Below are 12,680 nucleotides of genomic sequence, written 5' to 3'. Positions count from 1 at the left end.
AAAATATATATGTGGGTCATTCCATGGCAATTCAACCAATGGTCCCCACATGACCCCCTCAGAAAATTCTGAAAAAATTCACACTTGTTCATCTACCAGATAAACAAACACATCCAAAACTTTAATGTCATATCTGTAACAATTTAGGAGATACAGCCCTTTGAAAATGAATGTTTTTTTTTTTGTTTTTTTTTTTAATTTTGCAAATTTGCTTTTCAGCCAACTTTGTAGAGGCTCTATCTCCTTAGGTATTCCAGCCACACTGCTGAAACATACTGTCTGACCATATTTTGCATCAAAATAATTGTAGGTGCCTTCATGTTTGGTCCATGAGGCCTTGAAATCAGGCCAAAAGGCTAATTCTTCAAAATGTCCTGTCTTCAGGCTTGCACTGTTTCATAATGGATGAATGTAGAGAACTAATTTTTTTTTGCATGGATTCTTAAGGTTAAGATGCAACAATATACTGCAAAAAGACTACATTTCAATGAAAAGAGTTGCTGTGAGGCAATGAATAAAATGGGTCGATTTCAGTTTTTCACAGAAGTACTCTATTTGAGCACCCATATTACCATGTGGCCAGTTAATGAAAATTTTGAAATTTTTTACCATGTCTTCATATATGTTTCAATATGTTATGCACAAAATTTTAGCTTTAGGATAGAACTGGTTCTATTAACATTTTTTTTTACTGCATGACTATATTTTCTTCAAATTGTATACAAACGTAGGTGTAAATGGCATTTTTAACAGTGTAATGGCATTGATTATTGCACAAGTTATGATAATACTTGAGATATTTGAACTAGGGTGTGGAACTGCATGGTTCAGATAGAATAATTATACATTTCCCAGAACTGGCTCAGCCTAATTTAAATAAGTAAATAAATAAATAATCAAGCCTAATTTTAGGAATTCTATTTATAATCCTGAACAAACTTATTCATCATGGAGGAGAAATGTGTTGTTGGATTGATCTTAAAGGATGAATGTCACAGACAGATTAGGCTGGCCAGCATCATAAAAACTCTGGGAAATCTTAGCTCCATTTCTGTCATTGACCCTGGTGAAATTGGGTCAACTGACCAGCTCCATCCAGTTTCTGAGAAGTCTCTACTACAGGCATCAACCTGAGCCAGTTCTGAAGAATTAGTTGAAGAATTAGCCTTTTGGCCTGATTTCAAGGCCTCATGGACCAAACATGAAGGCACCTACAATTATTTTGATGCAAAATATGGTCTTTCCAGGGGGATTTCACTCCAGACAGCAAGTTTCAGCAGTGTGGCTTGAATACCTAAGGAGACAGAGCTCCTCAAAGTTGGCTGAAAAGCAAATTTGCAAAAAACCCCCAAAAAACATTCATTTTCAAAGGGCTGTATCTCCTAAACTATTACAGATATGACATTAAAATTTTGGATGTGTTTGTTTATCTGGTAGATGAACAAGTGTGAATTTTTTCAGAATTTTCTAAGCTGGGCATGCGGGGCACTTTCTGAAATCTGGTTGATTTGGGATGGAATGACCCATGTATAAAAAATGTAGTACTATGAATATTTTCTGGGTGCACCATAGACCAGGGGTGTCAAACATCCGGTCCACGGGCCAAAACCAGCCCATCAAAGGGTCCAATCCGGCCGGTGGGATGAAATGTAAAAATTTTACTGAAATATTAACAATCAACTGTGTCAAAATACTTAAATTTCAGGGGTCACATGCAGCCCAATTGGATGTCAAATGGGTCTGACCAGTAAAATATCATCATAATAATAACTCCAAATGTTTCTTTTTGCTTTAGTGTGGAAAAAGTTGAATTACAAGAAAATTGTAAGTAACCTGAACACGCATGAACCTGAAATGTCTTGCGTACAATTTTAACATTATAATGCATGTTACTAATATTTTGTTTCTTTGTAAATCCACTGTGATCTTTAAGTTGTAATGCACATGTATAAATGATAAGCTGAGGCATAGTAGTGTTAAAACTGTAATTATTATTTTTAAAAGAAATTTCATGTCATTCACATTTTTAAAGGGTTATTTGTAGATGTAAACATTTTCATAATTTTTCTTTTTTCACTCTAAAATGTACAGAAAAGTTTGGAGTTGACATCATTTATAGCACAGGTGTCAAACATGCGGCCCGGGGGCCAAATCCGGCCGGCCAAAGGGTCCAATCTGGCCTGTGGGATGAATGAAAATTGCAAAAATTACACTGAAGATATTAACAATCAGTGGTGTCAAAATCATTTTAATTCAGGTTCCACATACAGACACATACAGTCCAATTAGATCAGACCAGTAAAATATTATCATAATAACCTATAAATAATGACAACCCCAAATTTTATCTTTGTTTTTTGCTGTAAAAAAAGTAAAATTACATGAAAATATTTACATTACCAAACTATACATTTACAAAAAATATGAATAACCTGAACAAATGTGAACAAATGGAAATGTCTTAAGAAAAGTAAATGCAATTTTACCAATATTCTGCCTGTTACTAAATGTTTAGTGCGATTGTAATGCACATGTGTAGATGATAAACTGATAAACCGAGGCAGAATATTGTTAAAATTGCACTTGTTTTTCTTAAGACAATTCAAGTTGTTTGTGTTATTCAGATTTTTAAGGAAACTCTGTAGACTTAAACCTGATCATAATCGAATTTTCTTTTTTTTTTACTGTGATTATTTTACTGGTCCGGCCCACTTAAGATCAAATCGGGCTGAATGTGGAACTGAACTAAAATGAGTTTGACACCCCTGATTTATAGCTTATTATTTTACTGGTCTGGTCCACTTGAGATCATATTAGACTGTGTGTGGCCATTTGACTATTAATATCTTCAGCGTAACTTTTGCTTTTCACAAATTCATCCCACAGGCCAGACTGGACCATTTGGTGGGCTGGTTTTGGCCCACGTGCCACATGTTTGACACCCCTGATTTAGACAGTGCAGGTAGTTTTGTACCTCGGGGTGACTTGGTGTAGGTAGAAGATCATTACCAACACCATTTTTCGAGCCCTTTCTCACTTTGCCTAAAACCTACTTTTCAACCAAATTGTGTGTAGCCTATCATTAAAAAAAAAATAAAAATTAACGATTCCTACAGAACCAGTCCTGCGTGTGCTCCTGCTGGGCCGGCTGCCTAGGGTGCTTTAGTTCTGGTTGAAATGACTTCATGTTCAGCTGTGACTCAACAGTTTATATGAAACTCTTGGTGTGATTCATTTTTCCAGGCCATTAACTCACGCCTACACCATCCAACCCCGGGGTGCCGTCAGACAGGTGTAGTTTGTACTTACAGGACAATTGGATTATGCAGAGAGGAAAGCAGAAGGCAGAGTGTGTGATGTGGAAAGCAGTTAAATGTCAGCTCTGTAGCCGTGTTTCAGGGTGAACACACACACACACACACACACACACACACACACACACACACACACACACACACACACACACACACACACACACACACACACACACACACACACACACACACAGGTTTATAACATTGTCACAACACAACAAATTGAGTCGACACAAAAAAGAGGCCACATCCTTAAATTCCATAAACTTTTTTTTTTTTAATCTCAACAGCAAGTTAGCTTATGTGTGGTCAACATCAATGAAGGTAAATATAAAACTGGATTTCTATTGATAGATTGATGTCTTTTTTTTTTTTTTTTTAATCAGCAGGAGGTGAAATTATGATACTTGGAAACACGTCCACTAGAATCGCCATGACTTTAGTCTTCAACTAGAGAAATATTGCTATAATACTTTTAAATGGCATACACTGATTGACCAACAAGAAAAAGCACGGTAGAGAAGCTGACAAAGAAGCTCCAAAACTCCACATGGTGGGTCGTACAGGGAAACTTCTGAGGGACTTTGGTTTTTGTACCTTTGTAAAACCTGGCTCTACTTTACTTTTGGAAAAAAAAAAAAAAATCCAAAAAGAAAAAGGTAATCATAATAAAACAAATGATAAAAGGGTCCAACAAAAAAAATGGTGCTTAATTTAGATTGAAAAGAAGTAAAAGGCACACTGAACACTATTCACATCCAACACAAAATTACTCTCAGCGCAACTTGCACTGAAGATTCACTACGCCCCTAGTTTGTACAAAGAACACTCACCGTGAACTGAAGTGTTACTCCTTCTTGGATTAAATAAACAATCAGTTAAAATGTTACTATGTCTGGTCTTTCTTTGAAAGAAATTTGTTTTGTGTCCATTATTGGTGGGGAAGAGAGGAGAAAGGTGTTTCCTACAGATTATGGTTTTCGTTTCATCTGCCAGGAAACAGCAGAGCGATACAAACCTTTTCCACGACGCACTCACCTCCTCCTCCTCCTCCTCCACTCTACAACTCTTCTCCTCGCTCTCAAAATGCTCCAGTATTCAACTTCCACAGATCATTCTGTAGCCTGACTAATGCAAAATGAAGGAAAAAGTTCACTTGAAGGCAAAAATCCACCCTTTAATGCCCTCGTACCATCATGGATTCACTCCTGTGTTCATTAATCTGCCTCACATTCTTCAGTTTAAGGCTCCATGTCTTTCCAAACAGCTGTCAATATGACCCACAAACTGGGTGTTAACTTATTTCTGTCAATAAAACCTGGGTGTATGACCATAAAAACAAACCAGCTAACCAAGTATTGACTCAATTTTAGGGTGTAACTTTTAAAGTGGCTTAAAGACCCGTTTTGTAACATGAATTTCTAGTCCATGGGGATTTAGTCGCCGGCAGCATTAGTATCTGCCTTTCATCCAACAGATTTGTCTCAGATTTGATTATTAAACACAAGATCTGAGGGTGACTCTTAGATACTGAGGCACTGATTATAATAGGTGTCTAATGAGTGTTGTGATAACGACCAGTTACGCCTCAGACTGACACAAACTAAGATAATCAAAATATTATGACTATCTTCTCAAATGTGAGTGAATCTTTAATAAAATTGGGGAATGTAACACCAACTTCCAAGTTTTATAGCCCTACCAATGAATCCTTATGTAGCAAATGTGAAAAACGTGGCATTTCAGGGTGGATTTTTTCCCTTCAAGTCTTGCGCAGGACTGCAAACATCTGTATCTTCTAGAGAGTTGACTTCACCTATTGGAACTGTGAATGAGTGTGTATGTGATATTAGTGGAGTCCAAATTACAGACTGAAGTTCAGACTGTCTTGTCTGAAGGCTAATCTGTCAACACACTCCTACAGTTTGACCCTCGATCAGTGAGGGTCACAGTCTGGCAGATGGTCACAGACCAGTAATCTCATCTCAACCCTCTGACGTTCACTGTCCTGTTTTTCCAGTGAAAGTGTTTTCTAAAAAACAATCTGTCAGAGAAGATACATCTGTGCGCTTCAAGTAGATTCAACACAGTTTAAGTGCTGAAAAAAAAAAAAAAAGATCTCTCATCTTGTTGTTGGCTTGCTGTCAGTCAAGAGCCGCGGTGAGCCAATAGTTGAAATCCAGTGTCAGGTGACTAATGTCCTGCTGGTATTCATGTCGAAGCAGCGCCAACGTCAGAGAGGAAACATTCTTTAGAAATCTAATGCGGGGAATCTTTAGGGGGAGAGGGGGTCATTCCATTATTATAAACATGATTAGACATTTCATCAATAAAATAACACAGAGGCATGACTGGAGCACTGAGGATGTCAACCAGAGTGAGGGGGGTGAAACGCTACAACTGCACACTGTGAGGAGAAAAAATGCAGCTTGTTTACTGAATGCAATACAGTGTTTATCTTTTAAGTGATGGATATGATCCATGAAAAAATGCGGATTCAGAAAATTTGAAGTCTAAATTGTGCAAACCAACATGATCACACTCAGACATACACTCTCTCTCACTCACACACACACACACACACACACACACACACACACACACACACACACACACACACACACACACACACACACACACACACACACACACATCCAAACTGCCTCCGAGTTTATCCCTTCAATTTGAGGGCATACGAGAGATAATCTCCTGGTTACATCATTCGCTCCAGTGATGTCACTGCTGACAACTCAGAGGTCCCATGAACCAATCAGAGTTGGCTGTACAGGTGAGGCGTCCATTCATAATCCCTAAACATCAAGGATTAATATTGCTTCAGTATTGCCACAAAAATAGAATAATATTGACTGTCTAGCACGGCAACTTTTCAACCATACACACGTTTAATCATGTCAGCCCTCATTTATCAGGCAAATGCACCATCCACAAATCAAATGTTAAATGAACGTGTCAAAATCTCGAAAAAATTCCTGTTAATAGCTGTGAGAGTGTGAAAAAACCTAGTGAGAGAGTGTGCAGCCAGACTGAAAGTTGGTAAAGTAGCTCAGTAGTGTAAGAAATCAATCAGGATCAGTAGTTATACATTATAAAGGGAAAAAAAACCAGACGTCGTCACATAACCTACACAAAAGCCTGTTGCTATAGAAATGTGTTAGAAATTCTTTTACTGTTAAAAGCACAAATGTAATGCCAGCTCAACAAATGGTGCATTGTTCACCATCCCGGTGCTTTAGTTAACATTAATTAATATGTTAAGAGTCAGCTGTGACTGTTGTTGAAAGTGTTGAAATATATGCACTTATTGCCAAACATCACCTACTATGTTCACATTAACGTGTAAAACAAAATCCCCATAAAATGAACCAGATCTGCTCTTTACAAACACTTTTAACACTTGAATTTGTGGTGATCTTCATGACACCGTGATAAATGAGGGCTAGTTTCTCTTGTTCTGTTGTGGTTTTTTTTCCCCCATTGACTGAAATAAAAAATGCACAGAAGTGTTTCAAGAACCAGTCTATTGTTGTTGATGGTGTCCTATTTTAAATATAAAAAGCACTGCCAGCCATTGTGCTTTTGGTTGCTAGTCAGTCAGTCCTAAATTAGTCCACTTCCAAACCATTTCTAGTTGAAATGCTGCCAGGATGTGCAGCATTCCCTCCCCCCTCAGGCTGCACGATGCAGTCCTGAAGCGCTCATCATCTCACAGGTGACACAACGTCCATGACAACAGCAGCCTCGCCTAGTCAGCCCGGCGAAGCCTCGCATTGTGCCACATATCGGACCTGTTCCTGCCACACTGAGCTGCTGAGAACGAGAACAGAGGAGGAGAAGGAGAGAGGGAGGTAGGCTAAGGGAGGATTTTGGTACAAAGATTTTCCGAGGTTCATCACAACTACGAAATGGAGTTTGTATTAGTCGTACAAAAATTAACACTTTTCCTTCCCTGTTGCTACACTTGTGACCTCCGCTTACATCTCCATTCTCTCCGCTCTTAATGCTGTGTAGGTTCTCATTGCTTAATACTGTTTTCCATCAGCCCCTTCAGTTGACCAGTACAAAGCCGTGCTGGGAGTCCACGGTCTCCATCATCTCGCTATCCAGGAGGGAACCCTGGAGCTCAGGCAGGACCAGGCCCTCGGGCCGCCCAGGAACAGGCAAAACCCCAGCGGCGGCTCTGGCTTCAACCTCGACGGGGACAGAAATGGGCAGCAAGCTGGGGTCCAGGGGGAACTCATACTGGTCTGGGAGAACAGGCTCAGCAGAGGGTCCTAGGCCCTGCTGCTCACATCCAATGGGGTAGCTGTAGGCTTCACTAGGCTGCGGGTGGTGGAGCTGGTGGTGGAGGTGGGATGTAGGCGACAGGTGCTGGGCGTAGTGATGGTGGCTCATGTAGGGGTCGTACACCAGGGCCTCACCCGGCTCCATGAGTGGGCTCAGGCTATGTGGGTGGCTGAAAGGGGGAGAGGCCTGGGGGCTGCCCTGCTGCTGGGGCTGCGGCTGATGGGTGGTGGTCATGGGGGGGCCCTGAGGGGAACTCTGTGGCGCTGCTGGATCCAGCGCAGGGCCACCTGTAGGGTAGGATTCAGCTATCTGCATCTGGTTGAAGTACGCCTGCAGACCCACACCCTGCGACTGCTGCAGGTACATCCTCTTCTGGTTCAGCCTGAGGGGAGAACATCAGAGCCCGCTCATAATACGACAAAGGTTCACTTCAGACATGACCAGTAACTTGACTCCATATAAATATGAATAAAATGACTGCAAAATTTAGCAGCGTGGACAAAATTCATAATGAAAATGGAGTGCAGAAACAAAAATACTGAGTATAAACATGATATGTCCTCCATCGTGTTTGTTGGGGAGGGGGTTTTTGGCTCTAAAATCTAATATCATTACACTGTCTGAGATATTTATGAATAGCTCTTTACTGGCAATTGTAACCATTGCAAATAGATTTTATAAGCTATTCAACCCCTACAATAAAGAATAACAAAAAAAAAAATTATAGGCAATTACCTGTGTTCCTGCAGCTGTTGCTCTAAACTTCGAGGAGCCTCCTTACAGAAAAGTTGACAGCTAGCAGGGCTGTTGGCCAAGACACTGGCCTTCTAGACACAAGAGAGATGTGGACTGATGACTGTGTTCAGGATAATTACCATGGTTACTGGCTACAAACAGATTTATTATCATTGCATCATAGCAGAGCTGGTCATTTTATATGTAAATCCAAATGATATGACTGGATAGAACCAGAGTTTCTGCAGGTCTTAAGTTTGTGGCATTTTAAGATCTTTTTTAAGACTATATTAATGCAACTTTTCCATACTGTAAAATATGTGAAGGAAAATTTCAGTTCCCAATATGAGTACAGAACAATACTTTTGTTTGCTGTTATTATTTTTTTTTATAATGGTGTTATACTTAAGCTCTCACGTGCCTAATGCCTTTGTACCAAGTTCCTAATTTGACTGTTTTCTCAACAGCACTAACTGTGCTGTTCTCAACCCAGATGTTATTGATCTAGCACTTACTCTGAGATGAAAATCATATGAACACATTCACTTTTAACTTATGACTTGCAGAAGTAGATATATTGTGGTAAGCAGATACTCCGTTATTCCACAAACCACATAAAAAAAAAGAGCTGCACAGTTTGAATTCATGCTTATTAGTTTTATGCAGGTTTAATTTTGTACATGTTTAATTTTTTTTTTTTTTTTCGCTAAAATGCACTTTAAAGAGAGACTTAAGTTGATATGACTTTATAAATGTAAGTTTTACATCATACTCCGACACCTCAAAATTGCGTTATGCACAAATGGTATATTTTTAAGATATTTTAGAGCTTAAATTCTGATTACTGGCTTTTTAAGGGCCTGCTTAAACCCTGGTTACACAAAGTAGCCATTGGATTAAACATGACACTTCTGCTATAAACTCTAATAAACTGATTCTAGCCAGTGTCATGGTACAATAAGTGAGCGTACTTGGTGTGGGACAGTACCTGAAGCCTATGAGTGAGGTACTGTGTCTCCAAACTCTGTCTGCGGGACAGTAGAGGTGGCTGGGGTCCACCTTGGTATAAAGCAAGGCCCTCCTGCTGCTTGGACGCCTCACCCTTTATCAAGCACATAAAGCATGACGCGTTAGAACAAGGGGTGTTTATGTCCATGTACACACATGCACAAGGACGCAGATTGCCTCTCCTGTCGGTTAATAGAGCTGTGCCAGGGTCTGGGTGCTTCATCGCGTGGTCTAACTGGATTATCCATGCAGTCTCCTGCCCAAATGCCTGTGCGATGGCTGATCAGCCAGATGCCTTTCTCTAAATGGCATGTATCACAGGGATTATAAATTAGTTAAATGAAATGAAGGCAAATTAAAAGGATGATGGGGCCCAAACATCATAACAAACAAAGAGCTGTGTTATTGCATTAACAGAGATGGAGGAAAACATCTAGATCTTGTCTGCTTCTGTTATTGATTTTGTGTGGTTTTTTTAACAGTAAATCCCACATCTCTGTCCTCAAATGGTTTCCTTGTAGTGTGTATCATTTTGTGTGATGTGTATCCATCTTTGTGTGTGATTTCAGCTTCGGCCTATTGAGTGCCAGTCACTACTATGGGTTAGTCGGACTAACTTTAACAATGGCTGCATTCACTTTGGCCTAGGCTCCAGGCTCCAGGCCCCAGGGGACGAGAGACAGTAAACAAGCCACAGTTGGCAGCCTCTCTTGGGGTTATACAACAGCCTGGGTGCCCGTTTTTTTTTTTGCTGCAACAGGGGGTGAGGATAGTAGAGGGACTGAGGCTGAGAATGGGTTTGGGAAAAGAAAGAACTTGAATGGGTTTGAAAAGAGGATGTGTGTGTGTGTATTTTGGTGTGATCAGCACGACTGACCTCCAGGAGATTGTGCAAGTGGTGCTGTGGTCCCAGGGGGCCCATGGCAGCCCCTTCACCAGAGCCCATCTGCTCCACAAGCATCTGGACTTTGTTCAGCTCCAGTATGCCTTTAGTCCTCGCCAAATTTTGGAGGTGCTGCCGAAAGGCAACCAGACCTGAATGCACATATAAGTTCAGACAACAGTTAACATGGGTGATAATGAATGAGTAACTCACAATGCAATCCTTTCATAATGTTACACATGACAGTGACATAATGACATTACAAGACAGTTCTCCATGATACATTGGATCATAAGGCTGGAACATAACATATGATCAGTAGGATGGGGCTGACTGTATCATTAAAAAAAAAAAAAAAAAAAAAAAAAAAAAAAAAAATCACCACTCCTTCCCTACTCCTGCTCACCAGTGTTAAAACTGTATTTCACAAAAACAAGACAGGTGTTTGAGTAACCTATGGCTGAAGAGCATAAATGTTGGTAGCATGTAGTTTATAGCGATACTTTAGTATTTGTCTGTGCTAAAGTTTTCAGTTTTAGACTACGTTACAAAGTTTTTATAGAATATTATTTTACTGCAGTTGAAGAAATGATAAAGAATTATTGTAAACCCATCAGCTATGCATCGGGTATCTGAACTGTGACGTGTAGTGAGTCTGATTTACACAAATATTTTAGTTAATTTTAAATCTAAAAATGTTTTTCATTCAACATAAAACTCTGGTGGGATAAACTAAACTGTCAAGGTATAACTAAATAATGGAAGTACAGCTGTTTTATGTAAAAAAAGAGGTATTTACTTGCATTTACTTCATCTAGACCAGGGGTCAGCAACCCTGGTCCTAGAGAGCCACTATCCTGCATGTTTTAGATGTTTCCCTCTTCCAGCACACCTGACGGTCATTATCAGGCCTCTGCAGAGCTTGATGATAGGCTTATCATTTGAATCAGGTGTGTTGGAAGAGGGACACATCTAAAACATGCAGGATAGTGGCTCTCTAGGACCGGGGTTGCTGACCCCTGATCTAGACATAGTAAAAATACTCCAATAACATGGGTTCAAAATGATGCAAAAATGCAGAGTTTCCAGTCAGTTAACAAAACCAGAAAAAACTAGAGGAAATGTTTGATCAAGTTTGGTTGTATGTTATATATTAGTATTTTTTATTCTTTAAATTGCAATTGTGGATTATAATTCTTCCACAAGCAGCACTAGAACTATAATGCATGAAGTGGCAAAAGGAGGAATATTTTTTTATTTACTGTATTTTGCATGCATTATGCACATGTGCGTCATTCCAGGAAACAATAACTCTGTTCAGTTAAATTGGAAGGATCTATTGAGAGCAGCTGCATGTCTTGATAAACAATATTTGGTGTAAATACAAGATGATACATCACTTGATTCAATATATTCCTAAATTTGACACGTCTCATTTGATTCTTGCAGTTTATCAAAAGAATCACTTCTTTATTCACGACAGGGAATCAACAACTCCTCGTTTTTCAGAGATTCAGGTGCTAATCCTCTGTGACGTTGGAGAGCTTTTTGACTTGACTGCATCTTTTATCTCCCCTACTGACAGTATGGTTGTGTGTACGTCAAGAGTTGCTGTGATTGTGTTTACGTGTGAACATATATCTTGTGTGTGTTTCTGTCCAACAACAATTAGCTCCGACATGATCCATCCAGTGGTGACGAGCTGTGGCTGTGAACGATAGGACCTGACTCACCGTGATGGTGGGAGTTATTTAAAACCAGAGTCAGCACTCTGACGCAAAAGAATCCACCGCATCAACACTCTCCAAAGAGGATTACAAAAAATAAATAAATAAATAACCGCAAATACCAACTAGGAGAACACAGGCTTTCGATGTAGCGCAAGGGCACCAGTGCACATTTTCAAGCTATAATTATAGTTTCTACTAAGCTCAGGTGATTTACAAGCATTGGAATAATAAAGCTCTAAAGGAAAATAAGAGGCAGAGAAATGATAACATTTGTTTTTATATTTTGGCTCTGCTTTCCATTTAGTGCTACACACTCAAAGTTTAAACCAAGAAAGAAAAAGAAGATGGAGAATGAGGTGAGGATGACAGAAAAACAGTGAAAAAGAGATAAAGAGATATATGAGAGAAGATGAGGGGAAGAGGGAACGATGTGGGCTGAAACCTTCAAATATCTGTCTGTGATTCACAACATGAATCATCACCGACGTAGTCGTCAGAGGAACTGGAGAAGATGTGAGAAGGGAAGAGAGAGGAGGAAGAGGAAAAAAAAGTGTGTGAAACAGAGAAGGGGGAGCAAATGAGAGGGTGGGAATGAAGCATTTTTATCCAGAAGGCAGTATATATGTACGTATGTGTGTGTGTGTGTGTGTGCGCACATAGAGGTGTGCAGCTGTGATGGGGATGCTGCGTCTGTATCATGACAAT

General features: G+C 39.8%; 1 protein-coding gene across 3 annotated transcripts in view; it reads right to left on the bottom strand.

Moving 5' to 3' along the window:
* Positions 1–6,795: 6,795 nt before the first annotated feature.
* The window catches only part of sik2b (salt-inducible kinase 2b), a 58,482-nt gene continuing 52,597 nt past the window's right edge, over positions 6,796–12,680 (bottom strand). For 2 of the 3 annotated variants that reach the window (XM_030152824.1, XM_030152826.1), the window contains 4 exons: positions 10,240–10,397; positions 9,343–9,456; positions 8,355–8,446; positions 6,796–8,001 (listed from right to left, as the gene is read on the bottom strand). In XM_030152824.1, the coding sequence (XP_030008684.1) occupies positions 7,380–8,001; positions 8,355–8,446; positions 9,343–9,456; positions 10,240–10,397 (986 nt within the window). In that variant the 3' untranslated portion in view covers positions 6,796–7,379. The remainder of the gene's footprint in view (positions 8,002–8,354; positions 8,447–9,342; positions 9,457–10,239; positions 10,398–12,680) is intronic. The other variant, XM_030152825.1, reaches the window with a different exon arrangement.

This window comes from Sphaeramia orbicularis, chromosome 13, assembly GCF_902148855.1.
Source record: "Sphaeramia orbicularis chromosome 13, fSphaOr1.1, whole genome shotgun sequence".
Lineage (NCBI taxonomy): Eukaryota > Metazoa > Chordata > Actinopteri > Kurtiformes > Apogonidae > Sphaeramia > Sphaeramia orbicularis.
The sequence above is the reverse complement of the archived record's forward strand: the minus strand, read 5'-3'. Positions and strand labels throughout refer to the sequence as shown.